General features: G+C 51.9%; 1 protein-coding gene across 8 annotated transcripts in view; it reads right to left on the bottom strand.

Annotated features, from left to right (window-relative positions):
- Nucleotides 1–4,894: 4,894 nt before the first annotated feature.
- Arhgap8 (Rho GTPase activating protein 8) overlaps nt 4,895–15,583 on the bottom strand; it is a 52,824-nt gene continuing 42,135 nt past the window's right edge. For 4 of the 8 annotated variants that reach the window (XM_006521468.3, XM_006521470.3, XM_006521469.3 and 1 more), the window contains exons 9-13: nt 12,006–12,079; nt 11,364–11,441; nt 10,523–10,651; nt 7,652–7,755; nt 4,895–5,971 (exon numbers count right to left, since the gene is read on the bottom strand). In XM_006521468.3, coding sequence (XP_006521531.1) covers nt 5,675–5,971; nt 7,652–7,755; nt 10,523–10,651; nt 11,364–11,441; nt 12,006–12,079 — 682 coding nt within the window. In that variant the 3' untranslated portion in view covers nt 4,895–5,674. The remainder of the gene's footprint in view (nt 5,972–7,651; nt 7,756–10,522; nt 10,652–11,363; nt 11,442–12,005; nt 12,080–15,583) is intronic. The other 4 variants (NM_001205334.1, NM_028455.4, NM_001164627.1 and 1 more) reach the window with 1 other exon arrangement.

The raw sequence follows: 15,583 nt of genomic DNA, 5'->3' as shown, positions 1-15,583 counted from the left end.
ACCCAGGACTTCACACATGCTAAGCAAGTGCTCTACCACCAAGTCATATTCTCTGCACGCCCCCACTCAGTTATTTTTTTTCTGCTTAGCGTTGGGGGACAGGGTGTGGGTCTGTGCCGCAGACTATCCCCTTTTTGGGTCTCCTATCTGTGTGGAACAGGTCTCTGGTTGCAGGTGGACAAGGAGTCGGTGACACACGAGATTGTGTAGAGTCTGAATGTAATTTGTCAAGCATGAAACATTTTATACAGAAGAAAATAGAGAAGTTGGCTGACACACCGGCCAGGTACAAAGAGGTTACTTGATTCTTACACAAAACAGAGGAATGCTAACATGGAAGGACTGGCAGGAACCAACTGGGATAAAATTCAATGTTTAACAACTGGGATCAAAAACGGCTCCATCTAAGGTCCACTTAATCTTAGAAGCCAGGGTCAAGGGCTTCGTGCCCTTGCCATAGTTCCTACTCTAGTCTACTATATAGTCCACCTTCCACCTACGCCATTGTAAATACTTGTGTATGGGTGTAACTCAGCTATCTATAATTGTAAGTATCTACTCTGGTTCCTTCTTAGATCACAAACTTCCTTCTTCCTAGATCATGGTAAATTTCTGTGTAGGGCAGTGACTTAGCTATCCTTGCCCAGGGTCAGCTCAAGGACTGCCTAGAATCTAACTTAGCTATATGTCAAAATATCAATCCTTAGGAGCACTTATAATAAAGCAATATTAAGGGAAAGCACACAGATCTGTTTACCAACTAAAGCAAGGACATTGGAGCATTCTTTATACAGGATGCCATGATTCCAGGAGACTAAGTTTCCGTGAACTTTTCGCCTTGGGACAGCACCCAGGTTTTCAGGGCCTGTCGCGCGTGTCACTACTGGAGTGGACATAGCAGGTGTGTGTACATGTGTGGGGTCACCCACATGTCATGGTGCACCTGCGGAGATCAGAGGACAGCATGTGAGAGGCAGTTATTTCCTTCCACCATGTGACTCCCAGGAACTGAACTCCAGTCTCTAGGCTTGCTGGCACTCTCCTTCACCCACTGAGCCATCCCTCACCACCCACCATTCACTCTGTAATAACTCCTTCTGCTCGTATATCATTCAGTGTCTATGAGACCACTTGGCGATGAACCATCGTGGGCTTGCAGACGTGACCCTGGGTGATGTTCTCCTGCCAGTTCGTGTGCCATAGAGGTGTGACAGTGCTGACCAGCAGGGATGGTCACCAGGGGAAACTGTGATCCAAATCAACACACACAGGTCTGTCCTGGCCATACTAAATAAATGCAGGATACTCTTCAGTCACGCTGGTGACACACCTTGGCTTATCTGCTATTCCTGATGGTCAGGCCAGCTGAATCTACATGCAACAATGCTCTGGTCCACCTTCCAGGTCATTCCTAGACACTGTGCTGATTTCCAAAGCTCGCTGAGTGAGTGAGCTCTCTCGGTGTCTGCAGCACTCTGGGCTTCAATCGTCAATGAGTGACTTTTACTTTCTGACTTCCATTTTCCTTCCCAGACATCTCCCGCTATCGTGGAACCTTAACATGCGTGGGTCTGGGGAGGTATCTGTGGCTCATTCTATGAATTCATTCTTTCTCTGAATGTCAACCACAAGTTCTGGGCAGCCTGCCGAACCTCTGCAGTCAACTGGCAATCGCTGTCATCTCCGCAAAAGTGAATGCTTGGATAATCTATCCCCTGTGTCCGGGAGATTGAGTCCTCATGCAGGCTCTGTTGTCATTGTTTTAAGCTGGGACATGTCGTGTGCTTCCTACGTGTGACTGCCATAATCACTTTCTTTTGCTGTGGGAACGATGGGGAGATTGTACTGAGACACGGGAAGGTGACGGGGCCACGCAGCGCTGGGCTGGGATTCCACAATTACCGATTGTGAAGGGAAACTGTTATCAAAGGAGCGGCAGGAGACCGTCTTGGGGCACCTCTCCAAGTCAGGAAATTTGAAACATATATTTCACAGACACGCATTTCCCTGTAAACCCCACTGCATAATGCATGAGGCTTGATTTAATGTCATTGTTAATTCGGGGCTCACAATGGTGGGCTCTTAAGGGAGCCATCATTTTTCTTTCTTTCTTTCTCCCTGGCAGCAGAACTCTGAGACCCTTTGGGGTTATTCAGCATTCTGAGAGCACAGACGCCATGGGGGGGGGGGTGCAGACGCATGGTGGCTTTTCCAGAGGCTACGAGCAGGACAAGGGGGCTGGCTGCCTCGGAAGGCCATACTGAGCCATGCTGGAAGCCCACTTTGTTTGACTATTTGGGGTCAGAGAGGAAGGGTTGGGGTTGTCAGAAGGAAGAAAGGGAGGAGAGAGGGAGGAAAGAGGAGGGAAATGAAGAGAAAGAAAGAAAGGGGGAGAAAGAGAGAAGGAAAGTGAGAGATAGAAAGAAAAAAGGGAAAAAAGAAAGGGAAATAAAAGGAAATAGAAAAAAGAAACAAAGAAAGCAAAGTAAGAGAAACAAGAGGAAAAAGAAAGGCTTTGTAATGGAGGAGCAGGAGGAGGAAGGGGAGAGGGAGGAGAAGAGAAGGAGGGGAAGGGGGAGAAGGAGGGGGAGGAGAGGAAGAGGGGGAGGAGAAGGAAAGGAGGAGGAGGAAAGGAAGAAAAGAGGATGAGGAAGTAGGGAGGGGAGGAAAGGAAGAGGGAAGAGAAGAGAAGGAGAAGGGGAGGAGGAGAAAAGGAAGAAGAGGGAGAGGAAGAGGAGGAGGGGGAGGGGGAAAGAAGGAGGGGAGGAGGGGGAGTAGAGAAGGAGGAGAAGAGAAAGAGAAAGGGGAAGGAAAGGGAGGAGGAAAAGAAGGAGGAGGAGGAGGGGGAGGAGGAGGAAAAAAAGAAGAAGGAGGAGAAGAGGAAGAAGGAGGAAGAGGAGGAGGAGGAGAAGGAGGAGGAGGAGCCATCAGTGTCATGAAGCCCAGGAGAATCCATGTGGCTTCGGGTGACCTGGCAAGACAGAGCAGCAGGAAGCAGACAAAACTCTACACAAAGCCTGGTGGGCAGGTAGTGGGGCCCCTGACACGTGTGACTGGAGCTTGGCTAGGGGCTCAAGGGCACCAAGGACTCTCTCAATACAGGTGTCAGGCCAGTGCCTGAGTCCGGCCCCTGAGCTCAGCAGCAGTGCAGGCCAGGCTCTCCCGAGCTCCTGAATACAGGCAGGGCGTTTGCTGAAGGATACTTCAGCCCAGGGCCACTTTAGACTGCCAGCAGAGGTGTGACAGTGTTGAGCAGCAGAGATGGCCACCAGGAAGACAAATCTACTTTAATCTCAAAAAAATTCTATGTGGTGTGATACACTGTCATCTACAAGCCCGCCCTGAAGAACTGCAGGGCTGAGTAACAGGCCCCCTCCAGTTCACCAACAACGCTCATGTTCTAAGCATTGGGCTTTCACTTTGCCCATGCCTAGTCAGGGATCAGACAGAAAAGAGCAAGCTTGCTGAGGCTGACCATGCTGGCAATACTAGCTCAGGTCTGTACACTGCCACAGAGCTACAGTTTCCAGAGATGGAAGGGGCCTGCGGTATAAGCCCCATGCTGTCCCAATGGGAAGAGCAAGCCTCGCCTCTCCCTTCGTTTCGTTCCCCCCTCCCTCCAAAAGGAGCAAAGCAGATGCCTACACGGGTTCAGTCACAAACTAGGGTCATCTTGAAAGAGAAATCTCAATTGAGAAAATTCCCCCATCAGATTGCTTGTATGCAAGTCTATGGGGGCATTTTCTTGATTGATGGTTCATCTGTGAGTGTCCTGCCCAGCATCGGCAGTACCCTGGGCAGGTAGTCCTGGGTGCTATAAGAGTGCAAGCCGAGAAAGGCACGAGGAACCCACCAGCGAGCAGCTCCTCCCTGTCAGCTGCCTCCAGGTTCCTACCTTGGGTTTGTGCCTCGGCCTCCCTTTACAAGGGACTGGAATCTGTAAGCTGAAGTTAATTTGGGCCATGGTGTTTTTCAACAGCATGGTTCTGTGTCCGCTCTTTCATGTGTCGTCGAGTTCTCATTTGTGGGTTAGGTATATGACCAGGGACGCAGACTCACCCCTTGTTCACAGTGAGAAATCCTTTTAAGCTGGGCCCGATCCCTCTGTGTCCTCTGCATCTCTGGGGTAGATGAGGTAACATGTCAACAGTCGTCTACCGGAGAGGGAGCTGCTCTGCATGATCAGCCAAACCCATGCTTAGAAGTCGGCTGTTTGCAGGGCCACTAACCAGCTAGCAATACTGTCTGACCCAGAATGACAGATAGCAGGGCTCCAGTTCCCAGGCAGGTCTCCACCCTCTATGGAGTCTGGCAGTGTGAGCTACTGAGAGAGGCTGGCACCCTTCAGGGGTGCAGAATGTCCTCCACAGGTTCCTATGGATAAAACGTGGACCTCAGTTTCTGGCAATGTTCTGGAAGGTTCTGTAAACTTTAGGAGAGGAGGAAGTGGGTCGTGCAGGAGGGGGCTATGAGGCTCATAGCCTGACCTCACTTCCTTCCTGTCTCGATTCTGCTTCTTAATCTGCCCTGTGAGAAGTCCTCACAACCACAGCCTGGGGCTCCTGTTTCCATTCCTTTCCCACCATGTTGGACAGGCACTGGAATCACCCCCAAAGCATGGGACAGCTTCCATCCAGGCTTGGGGGGACTGAGAGCAACTATCTGTGGTGGGCTTTCGTCCTCCGCATCCATCCCCTTCTGTCTGCAATCGAGTGTGAAGGCAGCTGGCACAGGGCTCACCCAGTGGTGGCTGTTAGCTGTAGTGATCCGGATTCCGGCAGGAAACATGTGATCCAGGCCTAGCCCTGCAGAGCATCCTCTGGCCACAGTGATTGGTCCAGGATGGACACGTGACCAAAGCTTGTCCAATCAGAACAACGTATGGAACTTTCTGTAGGGAACTTTGCTGCACTGTATTTAATGAGGTAAATGGCCCATCCTACAACCCTAAGAGGACAGTCTTAGGCCAAAGATTCAGTCCGAGGCCAAGAAACCCGGAGCCCTCTGGCAGGTTGGCTGCCAAACAGTAGCTCCGCTCCTCTTCGGGAGTCTCAACAACGCTCAACCTTCCACTGTGGCCAACTGGCTTGGCCGCGGACATCCTTCTCCACCGGTGATGCTCAGGTGAGCATTGCTGTCCACGATCACAAAGATCTTACAAACCTTGTGCAGCACCTCTGACCAAGATACCATGTTCCCCATGCCACCTGCTGGAGGATAGGAGTAATTGGCCAGACAGCAGAATCTCCCCAGATGCTAGCCAGCCCGGCCCCGGACATGTGTGTGTTCCCCAAGAACTCTTGACCTGTCAGGTAACCCAGGGACTGTGACCAGTCCACAGCTGTGTCAGTCACTGGGTTGGATGGCCTGCCACATAACACCGCAGCCAACAGTGACTGCTCTGGGCCCCTTGCCAGCAAATTCACATTTCCCTTTAGTCACGCTGAATTATGGCTCAGAAGAGTTGCCCTCACACATGTATGTCATTTCAGACATTTCCCAGAACCGTGATGGACCCAACAATCAGAAGCACAAAACCCCCACTAGGAAGTTCTGGGTTCATTTAATTCCTGTGTCTTCTTAAAGATAGTAAGTTCATAAGACAAACAGGTACACAGATGCCTAGATTGGAAGGGGGCATCTCCAGTCTCCATCTTGAGGTGTCTCAAGCTAGTCAGGAGATACGGAGGCGGGACAGGTATGGTGAGGCCCGGGGAGTGCCCGTCTTCATAAATTCTTTGGTAACAGGGCCAGCCTGCTGTACTTCCACAGTATCCCGGGTGTGCTCCCCAGGGGCCTCCTGGCAACTGAAGACTTTGTCATAGTACTCTATCAGCAGCTCTGTGAACAAGTTCAGAGGTACCAGGGCGCTCAGGGAAGCCACCCCCTGGGATGGCCAGATCAAGTTCAATCCAAACACGCACGCCAGGTTAGAGCTGTTCATCTTGTTTGAAATGCTCTCCAGAGACACCTGGAAGAGGAAATCCAAGAAATGAAGCCCCGGGCATCAGCAGTCTGGACTCCACCCTCACCCCAAGGGAGACTGGTGTGGAGAGAGAGCTCTGGGTGATTCTGTCCACATCCCTGACGGGCCAGTGTGGTGGGAAGAGCTCTGGAGGGGGAGGGGGTGAGCTGGGGAGATGGCGCTCTTCGAGACAAGCGCTTGCCCCACCAGCTTGTGTTTGAAGCCCAGAATAATCCAAGCAGAGTTCCAGGCCAGTGAAAGACCCCATCTCAAACACCAATGGAATCATTGAGAATGCTCAGTGGGTAATGGTAAACTTCTGCAGAGTTTAGCAATCTGAGGGACCCACCAATCCATGGCCTAAGAGGACCTGCCCCTGCAAACTGTATTCTGACCTCCATGTCTACGTTCTGTAGCATATGCACACACGCATAAACGTTTATGCGTGTGTGCACATGCTACAGAACGTAAATAATAAACAGACAAGTAAATAAAAGAATTCTTGAATAGAGACCTCAGCCAGTATCAAAATCCTATGTGGCCATGTCTCCACTTGGGGGTCTCGGCTTCTCAGTTTTCCCATCTGTAAAAGGTTCTGGCCTTGATACTGTGGGGACCCTCTGATTCCACCATCTAGGATATCCTGGGTACCCCATCAGCATCTCTTCCACTTTGGCAGACTGGGTTGAGGTGGGGGACCCAGCACTGAAGATCTAAACCAGACACCCTCTGGCTTCTGTGATATGGCTGGGGAAGTGAGCTCAGGCTCCCGGGTCCAGTAGTGCGAGAAAAGTGCCTTCTGTGCTGGGGGCTTCCATCCTCCGGGCCATCACAGCCACCTGCATAAGTAGGATTCAGTACTCCCCACTTTCTAGATAAGGAAACTGGGCCCTGAGGTTAAAGAAGACCTGCTGCTGAGTCCTTGTATAGGGCAAGCCCAGCTCACAGCAGCGTCTGAGGAGGAGCTTAAGAACCGCTTCTCCAGTAAGCCAGCCCGAGCACATCCTTGCTTGCGTGAAAACTAACAGTGAGAGACAGAACTGCTTATGAATGTGGGGGTACAGTAGAGGGCAGTGGGGGAGGTGGCTCAGGAGCTAAAGCACGTGTCACAGAACCTGAGTTCAATTCCCGGCCCCCACAAAAAAAATGAGTGTGGTGGTACATGCCTATAATTGGAGCACTGGGGTACGGGAGCATAAAGACAGGCAGATCCCAGGAGCTCACTGCTCACTGGCCAGCTGATAATGGCTGACTGAATAAATGAGCTCTGGGTCTTTAAGAGTCTTTGTCACTAAAAACCAAGAGGGAGTGAGGATGACTCTGACATTGACCTTTGACCCCCACAGGGACAATCACACACGTTCATCCACGCACACACGCATGAACATATATACTCATACACACCACACATAGAAAGCCAAGAATGTGACATCATACGACAGACTGTCTCCTCTGGCCTTCCTCTTTCCCATCCCTGGGCATCGCATCAGACTGCCAGGCTTCTCAGAGGCGCCAGGCTGGCCCTTGAGGGGAAGTCCTTTGGAGGTTAAAGAGAGTAGACTTGGCTATAACTTTGGACCTGAGGCAAGCAGGACCCGTCTGTGCAGGGACTGCTGTCAAGAGCCCCCCCAGATCCAGTCTTAGGGCTGGTCTTCCTTCTCCTGGGAGACAGCTAGTCACACTTACTTCATGCAGGAAGCCCATGAGGTAGCGGAGTACGGCATAGTTGTGTTCTGGGAGGCTCCGCAGGATCAGGCGGCAGTGGGTCACTCGAAGGCTGCTCTCCACACCTGCAATGGCATGACACTGCTGGCCAGGGAAGCACAGTCCCCAGGACAGCCTGGCCATGTGGCTCTGCTCAGCACCTTATTACTTCTGCCAGGCTCCTTCCTCCTCTGCATGATGGCTACAGAAACTGCAGCCTGCTGGGAAGCAGGGCAGTGAGTCACTCAGCAAACAGCAAACGGCTAGTCCAGGGCCAGTAATCTACACACAGACAGCTGTCCACATCTGGCCCGGCAAGTTTCTCTCTTAATAACGGTCTTGTTTGCTCTTTTCTCTCCACCCACCACCACCCCCCAAGTGCTGGTTTTAGAAGGGTGCACCACCATGCCAGCTCTCAGTCAGTAATATTTTACTTGAACACAACCATGTTGTGTTGACACATTGCCTAGGGCTGCTTGTGGGTTACAAGGATGGAGCAGCAGCTGATATGGAGACTTTGTGGTTGGGGAAGGCTCAGCATTTACCCTCTGGCCTCCTTGGAGACAAATGCACCTACCTGTGATTCTCCATGTACATAGACCACTGTGTGGTTCCTGGAAAAAATCTCACTTTCGGTGTGGGCGTGGGATGTAACTGTTTCATGCATAGACCCTCAGTCCCTTTGGTTGCCCTCCATTTGAGCTTTGAGACAGGTTCTCATGTGACCCAGACTGGCCCCAGACTTACTATGTAGCTGAGGATACCCTTGAACTCCTAAGCCTCCTGCCTCCACTTCCCAAGTGATGGGATTCAGTTGGATGCCTCTGTGCTGGGTTTATGCAGTGCTGGGCATGGCAAACACCCTACCAGCTTGTCTACATCCTCAGATCCTCCATTTGAGCTACAGCCTCGGAGGAAAGACTAAACTAAAACCAAGTGCGGCTGCAGAAGCCTGCAATCTCAGCACTTGGAGGCTGAGGCAGAAGGATTAGGAGTTCAAGCTCAGCCTGGACTACCTAGTGAGACCATTTCTGAGATCAATTTTTAAAAAGAAACAGAGCAAGTCACTCAGTGGTTCCAGCTGAAGCACTCAAAATCACCCGAGAGCCAGGTGGTGACACAGGCCTTTAATCCCAGCACTTGGGAGGCAGAGCAAGGCAGATGGATCACTAAATTTAAGGTCAGTCTGGTTTACAGAGTGAGTTCCAGGACAGCTAGGGCTACACAGAGAAACCCTGTCTCAAAAAAAAATTCAAGAAAAACACCCCCACACAAGCATTTACACAGCTCCCTGAGATGTGGGTGCAGCATGCATGTGATCCTGTTCCCCAGTCCCCAGCCTCTGACTCATCATCACTGTCCTCCCACTAAGCCTGTGCAGTGACCAGGAGACCCTGGGGCTGTATGCATGCTGCTGGCAGGACACAGGATTCCTCGTCTATGAAAAGCTTGAGGTCAGCATCCAAACGCTGACACCATTGCATACACTAGCAAGATTTTATCGAAAGGACCCAGATGTAGCTGTCTCTTGTGAGACTATGCCGGGGCCTAGCAAACACAGAAGTGGATGCTCACAGTCAGCTAATGGATGGATCACAGGGCTCCCAATGGAGGAGCTAGAGAAAGTACCCAAGGAGCTAAAGGGATCTGCAACCCTATAGGTGGAACAACATTATGAACTAACCAGTACCCCGGAGCTCTTGACTCTAGCTGCATATGTATCAAAAGATGGCCTAGTCGGCCATCACTGGAAAGAGAGGCCCATTGGACAAGCAAACTTTATATGCCCCAGTACAGGGGAACGCCAGGGCCAAAAAGGGGGAGTGGGTGGGTAGGGGATTGGGGGTGGGTGGGTATGGGGGACTTTTGGTATAGCATTGGAAATGTAAATGAGCTAAATACCTAATAAAAAATGGAAAAAAAAAAAAAGAAAAGCTTGAGGGCTTTCTAATAAACGCCGTCATCTCCAGGAACTGAGCTGGCTTCTTTAGCAATCTCAGTTGTCAAGGACTTGCCTGTGATTCACACTTCCAGGGAAACAAGGGGCTGCCAGCCCTGGGCTGTGGATGGTACAGCATCAGGCTCCTCTTCTTAGAATGATGGTCACAGAGAGGACATGGGAGGGACGCAGGCCACCTTGGCTATCATGGTGGTCCCTTTTAATTCCTCTCCAGGAAGCAGGCAAAGCAGCCAAATGTCACGACACTGATTCTGTCATCAGTCAGCTGAGCATGGTGTCACTTGTTTTGAGCCAAGGATGGCCTAAACTTCCTACCTCTACCTTCCAAGTGGTGGAGTTACATCTACATAGCCCCGTGCCTACTTTATTCAGTGCTAGGGAAGGAATCCAGGAGAACACTCCATCCACTGAGCCCCAGAGAATGCATGTGAGGGAAGTGAGCTCAGAGGAGCCGCAGGACTTGCCCCAAGTCACATGACTAACTATCGACTGGAAAAGCCACAACTTGAGACATGGTCAGCTCCAGACTGGCGCGATGACTCTCGTAAATTCCCCTGGAGAGGGCTCACCAGCCTCCGCAGAGACTACAGCCTTCAATAAGCTCATGTCTTCCACAGGGCCCTCAGGAAGAGCTGGTACATTTCACTTGAAGGAGAAATGCAGCCATGTGCACTGGGTAGGGCCACCAGGCAAGCTGGAGTTCCCTTCCTCCACCCCATGGACACCATGGCTAAGCCTACAGCCTCACTGAATGAACAGAGAAGTGGGCCCATGCTCCCCTCCGCTGACCCACAGGGACCAAGGTTGGGTGGACACTGCCTCAGCCGAGACCAAGGCTGACCCGGGTCTGTAGCCAGGGACACGCCGAGGCCAGGGTTCAAGCGGATACATACTGGTGATCCCGAGAATCTGCTCGTAGGCTTGGAAGGTCAGCAGTGGCTGGGGCAGCTCTCGGAGAAATGTCTTCAGGATCACGGCTGGGAGGTGCATGTCTCCATAATCATCAAAGTTCACGGGCTTCCCTGAACACAGGACATGACCTGACGATTTAGCACCTCACTGGCTTGAAAACTCGATGGCGAGGTATAGGTCACAGTCGTGTGTCCCTGGGGTGCCTCGGTCGCCACCTGGATTTGGGGTTGCTTTTCCCCCACCAGCTTCTCTCTTATTGCTATGGTTTCCCTCTTTTAGGGTGCCCACGGAGTCAGCTATGGTTCCCTGTGATTTTGCTGCGGATGGGGGTTTGAACTCCAAGGTCAGGGCCTTGGCTCTGGGGCTGCGCACACAGGGCTCTGGACCATGTGGGGGCGGGGCTACTGTTTGGGCGGGGCTTCCTGCGATGGGTATGCAATCACAGGAAGAGGGTGGGTGGCTCCAGCAGCGCTAAAGAGCAAGTGTCCCTGGGAGCTAGGCAGCTGCTTGCTTAGTGTTACTTTGGGGATATTCCCAATTCGGTTGCAGGGTGGGGCCTGCCTTGGACATTGGTTTTCCTACCTTGCAGTGTTAGTTCGAACCGTGTGGCTACCTGGTGTTGGAGGAGAAGGCGCATGGGCAATGAGAGCTGGGGCAACCTGGCCTAGCAGGCTGGAGTCTGGGCACAGTGGTTAGGGCACTGGCAGCAGCCCCATCCAGACCTGTTTCTGGGGTTAGGTAGGGTATGGAGTTACACCTGAGGATGGGGGTGGGAGGGTGGCAATCGGGAATCTAGCAGAAGGTAGGAGCCTGGGGCATCACCTTGATCATATAGCCGCTGCACCTGACGGACAGTCTGGGCGCTGGCCGATCTCCGGAACAGGCCCTCAGTGCGCAGTCCTACAGGAAGAGACCGAACATCTCAGATCCCTGTGCTCTGGGCTTCCCACGATTCTGTGACTCCCCTGTCTGTGGCATCAATTGCCTGTGGCGACAGGTCAGGCTTTTCCAGTCATCTGATGTCCCAACTCCGGTCCCTCCCTCCTGCTCCCTCCTGAGAAGGGTGTGCAGAAATGCACAGGCCTGTGACCAGTCGCCCCTGTCTCCTAGCAGCTTTGTGACCCTGAAGAAAATACTCAGCCTTTCTTCTTCTATCCATCACCAGTTGGACCCCTGTGGGCTTCACAGCCAGGAGAGGAAGCCAGACCCAAGAACAGCACATGGGGACACTGGGCAGCAGCCTGGAGGTTGAAGTCCGTTTAGTAACCCCTGCCTCTCCTCCCTAGCTTTCCCATAGACCCACATCCATGTATACACACCCCAGGTGACCACAGGGCCTTTGCACCTGCAATGCTTCTTTCTGCCTTCCAAGCCACAGGGCATATTCACCCATACACATGTGTGGGATGTTCAGGAGCTGAAATAAAGCCCCTTTGAGTGTCTCGGCTAGAGGCAGCTCCTTACCTTTTTCTCTCAGATATGTCACCGTCCAACGCAGCACCGGGGGGATGAGTTCACCTTGATTTTTGTCTCTGAGGCTGAGGGAGAAGAATGTACTGGCTTATTCATTCCAGACCTTGATGGCGGGCATGGCCAGGGGAAGGCTCTCAGATTCCCCTTTCCAGAGAAGATACAACATCAAGGAGTCTCCGGGGAAAGAGACAGCTTCAGCCTCCATGAAGCAGCCATGAGTGTCCAAACTTTGGAAGGACAACAGAGTGCCGGAACTCCACCCAGAATATGGTGTGGGGAATACTGGGGGCTACTGCATGGCAGGGTTTTGAGGGATGAGTAGGAGCTTGCCAGACACTAAAGTATTACAGCCAAGAAGATAGATGAATATCTAACTGTGAGCATGGACCCAGGAGACTAGACTAGGTGCTCATTTAATTTAATCCCACACTTGAGAGACAGAGGCAGGTGGATCCTGGTCTACATAGTGAATTCCAGGACAGCCAAGACCACAGAGGGAGCCTGTCTCAAAAAAAAAATAAAACAAAGCAAAAGTACATGATAAAGACATGGGCCCCAAGACACAGCAACAGCAGACAGACAGAAGGACTCCGTGCAGAGTCTGAATCCTCAGTATCTAGTGCTGCCTGGGACCTCAGATGAAAGAGCTACAGTGTCTTGGGATAAGTGTCTCTGTGTCACCTTCACTTGCAGGGGAGTTGCCTCTCTGTGCGCTGGCCATTTGCTGGCCCACACAACCTGCTGTGGGACATAAGCAGACACAATACACACATTTTGTATGGCCTCCTGACTAGACCATACTTGTTCCAGCCACACCCCCATGCCCCAGAGAGAAGAGATGTCCTAGGTGGAGGCCACTCCTCTGGCCTGGGTGTCAAAAATAATAAGATACACAAAGTAAGCTGAACCCCAGTTGCTCCACACACTTCACGGAACCCAGGAAAGATGCCTATTGCTATAACATGCTGAGAGGGAGACTACTTGTTACACGGCATCGCCAGCCCCAGCTGACTGATACACACTTGCCGCTTGTAAAGTCAGGCCCAAAATTGCAGGGAAGACCTTCAGGGTCCCCTGAATAGGAAGGTAGATTACAACACTGGGATGGGAAACAAGGACAGATATAAATACAGAAAGCATCTATTCTGTTTCATGAAAGTGAGATGAATGTTTGAACTTGACTGGAACTTGGATGGGGAAACTGAGGTACAGACTAACCGGTTACAAGACTTGCTCAATTGAGCGCAGAGCCAAAATGGAGTGTGCGTGGTGACCCTGGTTCTGCCAGCCAAACCTCGCACCGACCTCCCTGAGCCCCCATTTCCCCTTCTGTTAAGCGTCTCCAGGCCTGGCTGCGGAATCATCAGGGTGGCACACAGGTAACGTCCTCCAAGGTAATCCTGTTACTCACTCCCTAAGCAGCCAGCAAACCTACTCTGTCCCCATGCGGGCTGTCATGGGATGCTAGGGACAGGCAGACCTTAAACACTTGGCTCAGTTCAACGCGCAATGCTCACATCACACAAGCAATGGTCTCCATGCATCCTGACTCTGTGCATGGTTTGGTGGTTTGACAGAGATCTTTCTTTCTGCTAAAGACACACATGTAGGACCCTGAACAGTCACCATGAGGCTGGCCCTGCCTCTGGAGAGGCTCAGGAATGGATGGGCCCTTCCTAGCCTGCCCTGTGTCAACTTCCTAGTTGCCAGCTGTCAGGGAGGAGGTGATGTCTCTGGAGAGGGAGGAACAGGGCAGCAGGAGCCGCACTGCTGCTTTCTAGGGAGTCTGATGGCCTGTGCCAGCCATCTCCAGAGCTGTGTTCTTGACAGCCAGTCCCATAGCCTCCTGAGCCTCAGTCTCCCAGTTTTGTAAAGTAAGGGTACTGACAGCCCCTCTCCCAATTCTGGGGATGCAGGCGTATTCTTAAGCAGGAAGGCTTAATAGTATCAATGATAGAAATCATTCTCGTGCCAGGACTGAGCAGGGTCCCCAAGCAGAACACAAATGGCCCATGGCAGAGGGAAACAAGTCGACCCGGCAAGCCGTGGTGACCTTTCAGGTCACACAGAAAAAAAGATCGGGCTGGCTCTCTTCTTGGAGAGTCCTGCTCAGCATGCAATACAAGCCTGAGCCACTGGAGACACATGCGCTGGGTGCTTCCCCCACACTTTACTACTTAAAAGCAGATCTTTGGGTGGGCAGAGCCTTTGGGACCATTCAACCTGAACTCTCTGTTGGCGGAGAAAAAAACCCAGGCTCCATTAAGGGAGAAATCTTTCCAAAGTCTCTGGTCCACTAGTCTGTGGACCTAAGGAGTGGCACTCTGCCTCTATCTGTCAGCATTCATAGCAACCAGGGACCTGACTGGAAGTCGCTGCTAAGACTCAGGACACCCCCCTTCCCCCAGTTCTGAGTCTCTGTAACACCCCACAGTCCCAAGCCCTTACTTGGTGACCCAGAGAGAGGCTTGTTCCCTGGACTTGCAGAGTCAGTGCTGAGAATAACAATTATCCCAGGCAGGAGAGCAGATGGGCCCCACTCACTTCCTGCCTGGGCGGGTATGCCCAGGGCAATGGAGAAATGTCACACCATGTCCCTCCTGAGCACCTCAATGGTACAGGGCAGGGGCAGGTCTTTGTAAAGATGCTCTCAGGGCACATTAAATCCATCCCCTGAGCTGAAGGGCCAAGGGCACCCTCAGAAGCAGCCCGGGAGACAGCAATGTCCAGCCATCTGCCCGGAAGGCACTGGGGAGGCTCTGCTCATAGACACTACCTGTCCCCAGGGAGAAGGGCCTGGCATCAGTCAGAGAAGGCTTTTTCCTACTTTTGCATGCCTTGCGTGTGGTGAATGCACAAACAGGGGATTGAGGGGGTGGGGTGGGGAAGCCACCACCATGAAGCTGGTTGGTTGGCTGTTTGCAGGCAGTGAGTGTCTGGGTCCGTCCCAGGGCGCTAGCTTCTCCAGCCCTCCAAGACAGTCATTGTCTCCCGAGCCTATGCCAGACCTCTGAAATGGTTGTTCAATCCCCGAGACAGAAGGAACCCACAAAGCCCCTTGGCCACAGAGTCAGCCAGGGAGGTCCTAGATGCCAAGGCGGCTGGACAGCGCCAACAGATTGGTGGTCACTGCTCTGCCTCATGTGCCTTTGAGAGTCTGGTAGTCATAATATTTCATCCCCATTTTTATAGAGGACAAACTGAAGCTCTTAGGTAAATCATTTTACGTGAGGTCACACTTTCTGGTGTGGGTACAAGCAGGGTCAAAATCAGGCTAAGAGGCAACTCGTCAGTTAATAGTATACACTCTCCTACCCAAAGGACCCGAGTTCAACTCCTAACTGAACTCACAGCTCACAGCTACTTGTAACTCCAACAACATGGGGGTCTGACACCCTTTTCTAGGCCCCAAGGGTACTACAAACTCACATGAATATACACATAATGCCTATATGATATATATTATAGTATATAACACACACACACACATTTTTTTTAATGGAGACAGGGTCTCTCTACATAGCTATGGCTGTCCTGAAACTCACTATGTAGAGTAGGCTGGCCTTGAA

The sequence above is a fragment of the Mus musculus genome, chromosome 15 (genome assembly GCF_000001635.26).
Source record: "Mus musculus strain C57BL/6J chromosome 15, GRCm38.p6 C57BL/6J".
Lineage (NCBI taxonomy): Eukaryota > Metazoa > Chordata > Mammalia > Rodentia > Muridae > Mus > Mus musculus.
The sequence above is the reverse complement of the archived record's forward strand: the minus strand, read 5'-3'. Positions and strand labels throughout refer to the sequence as shown.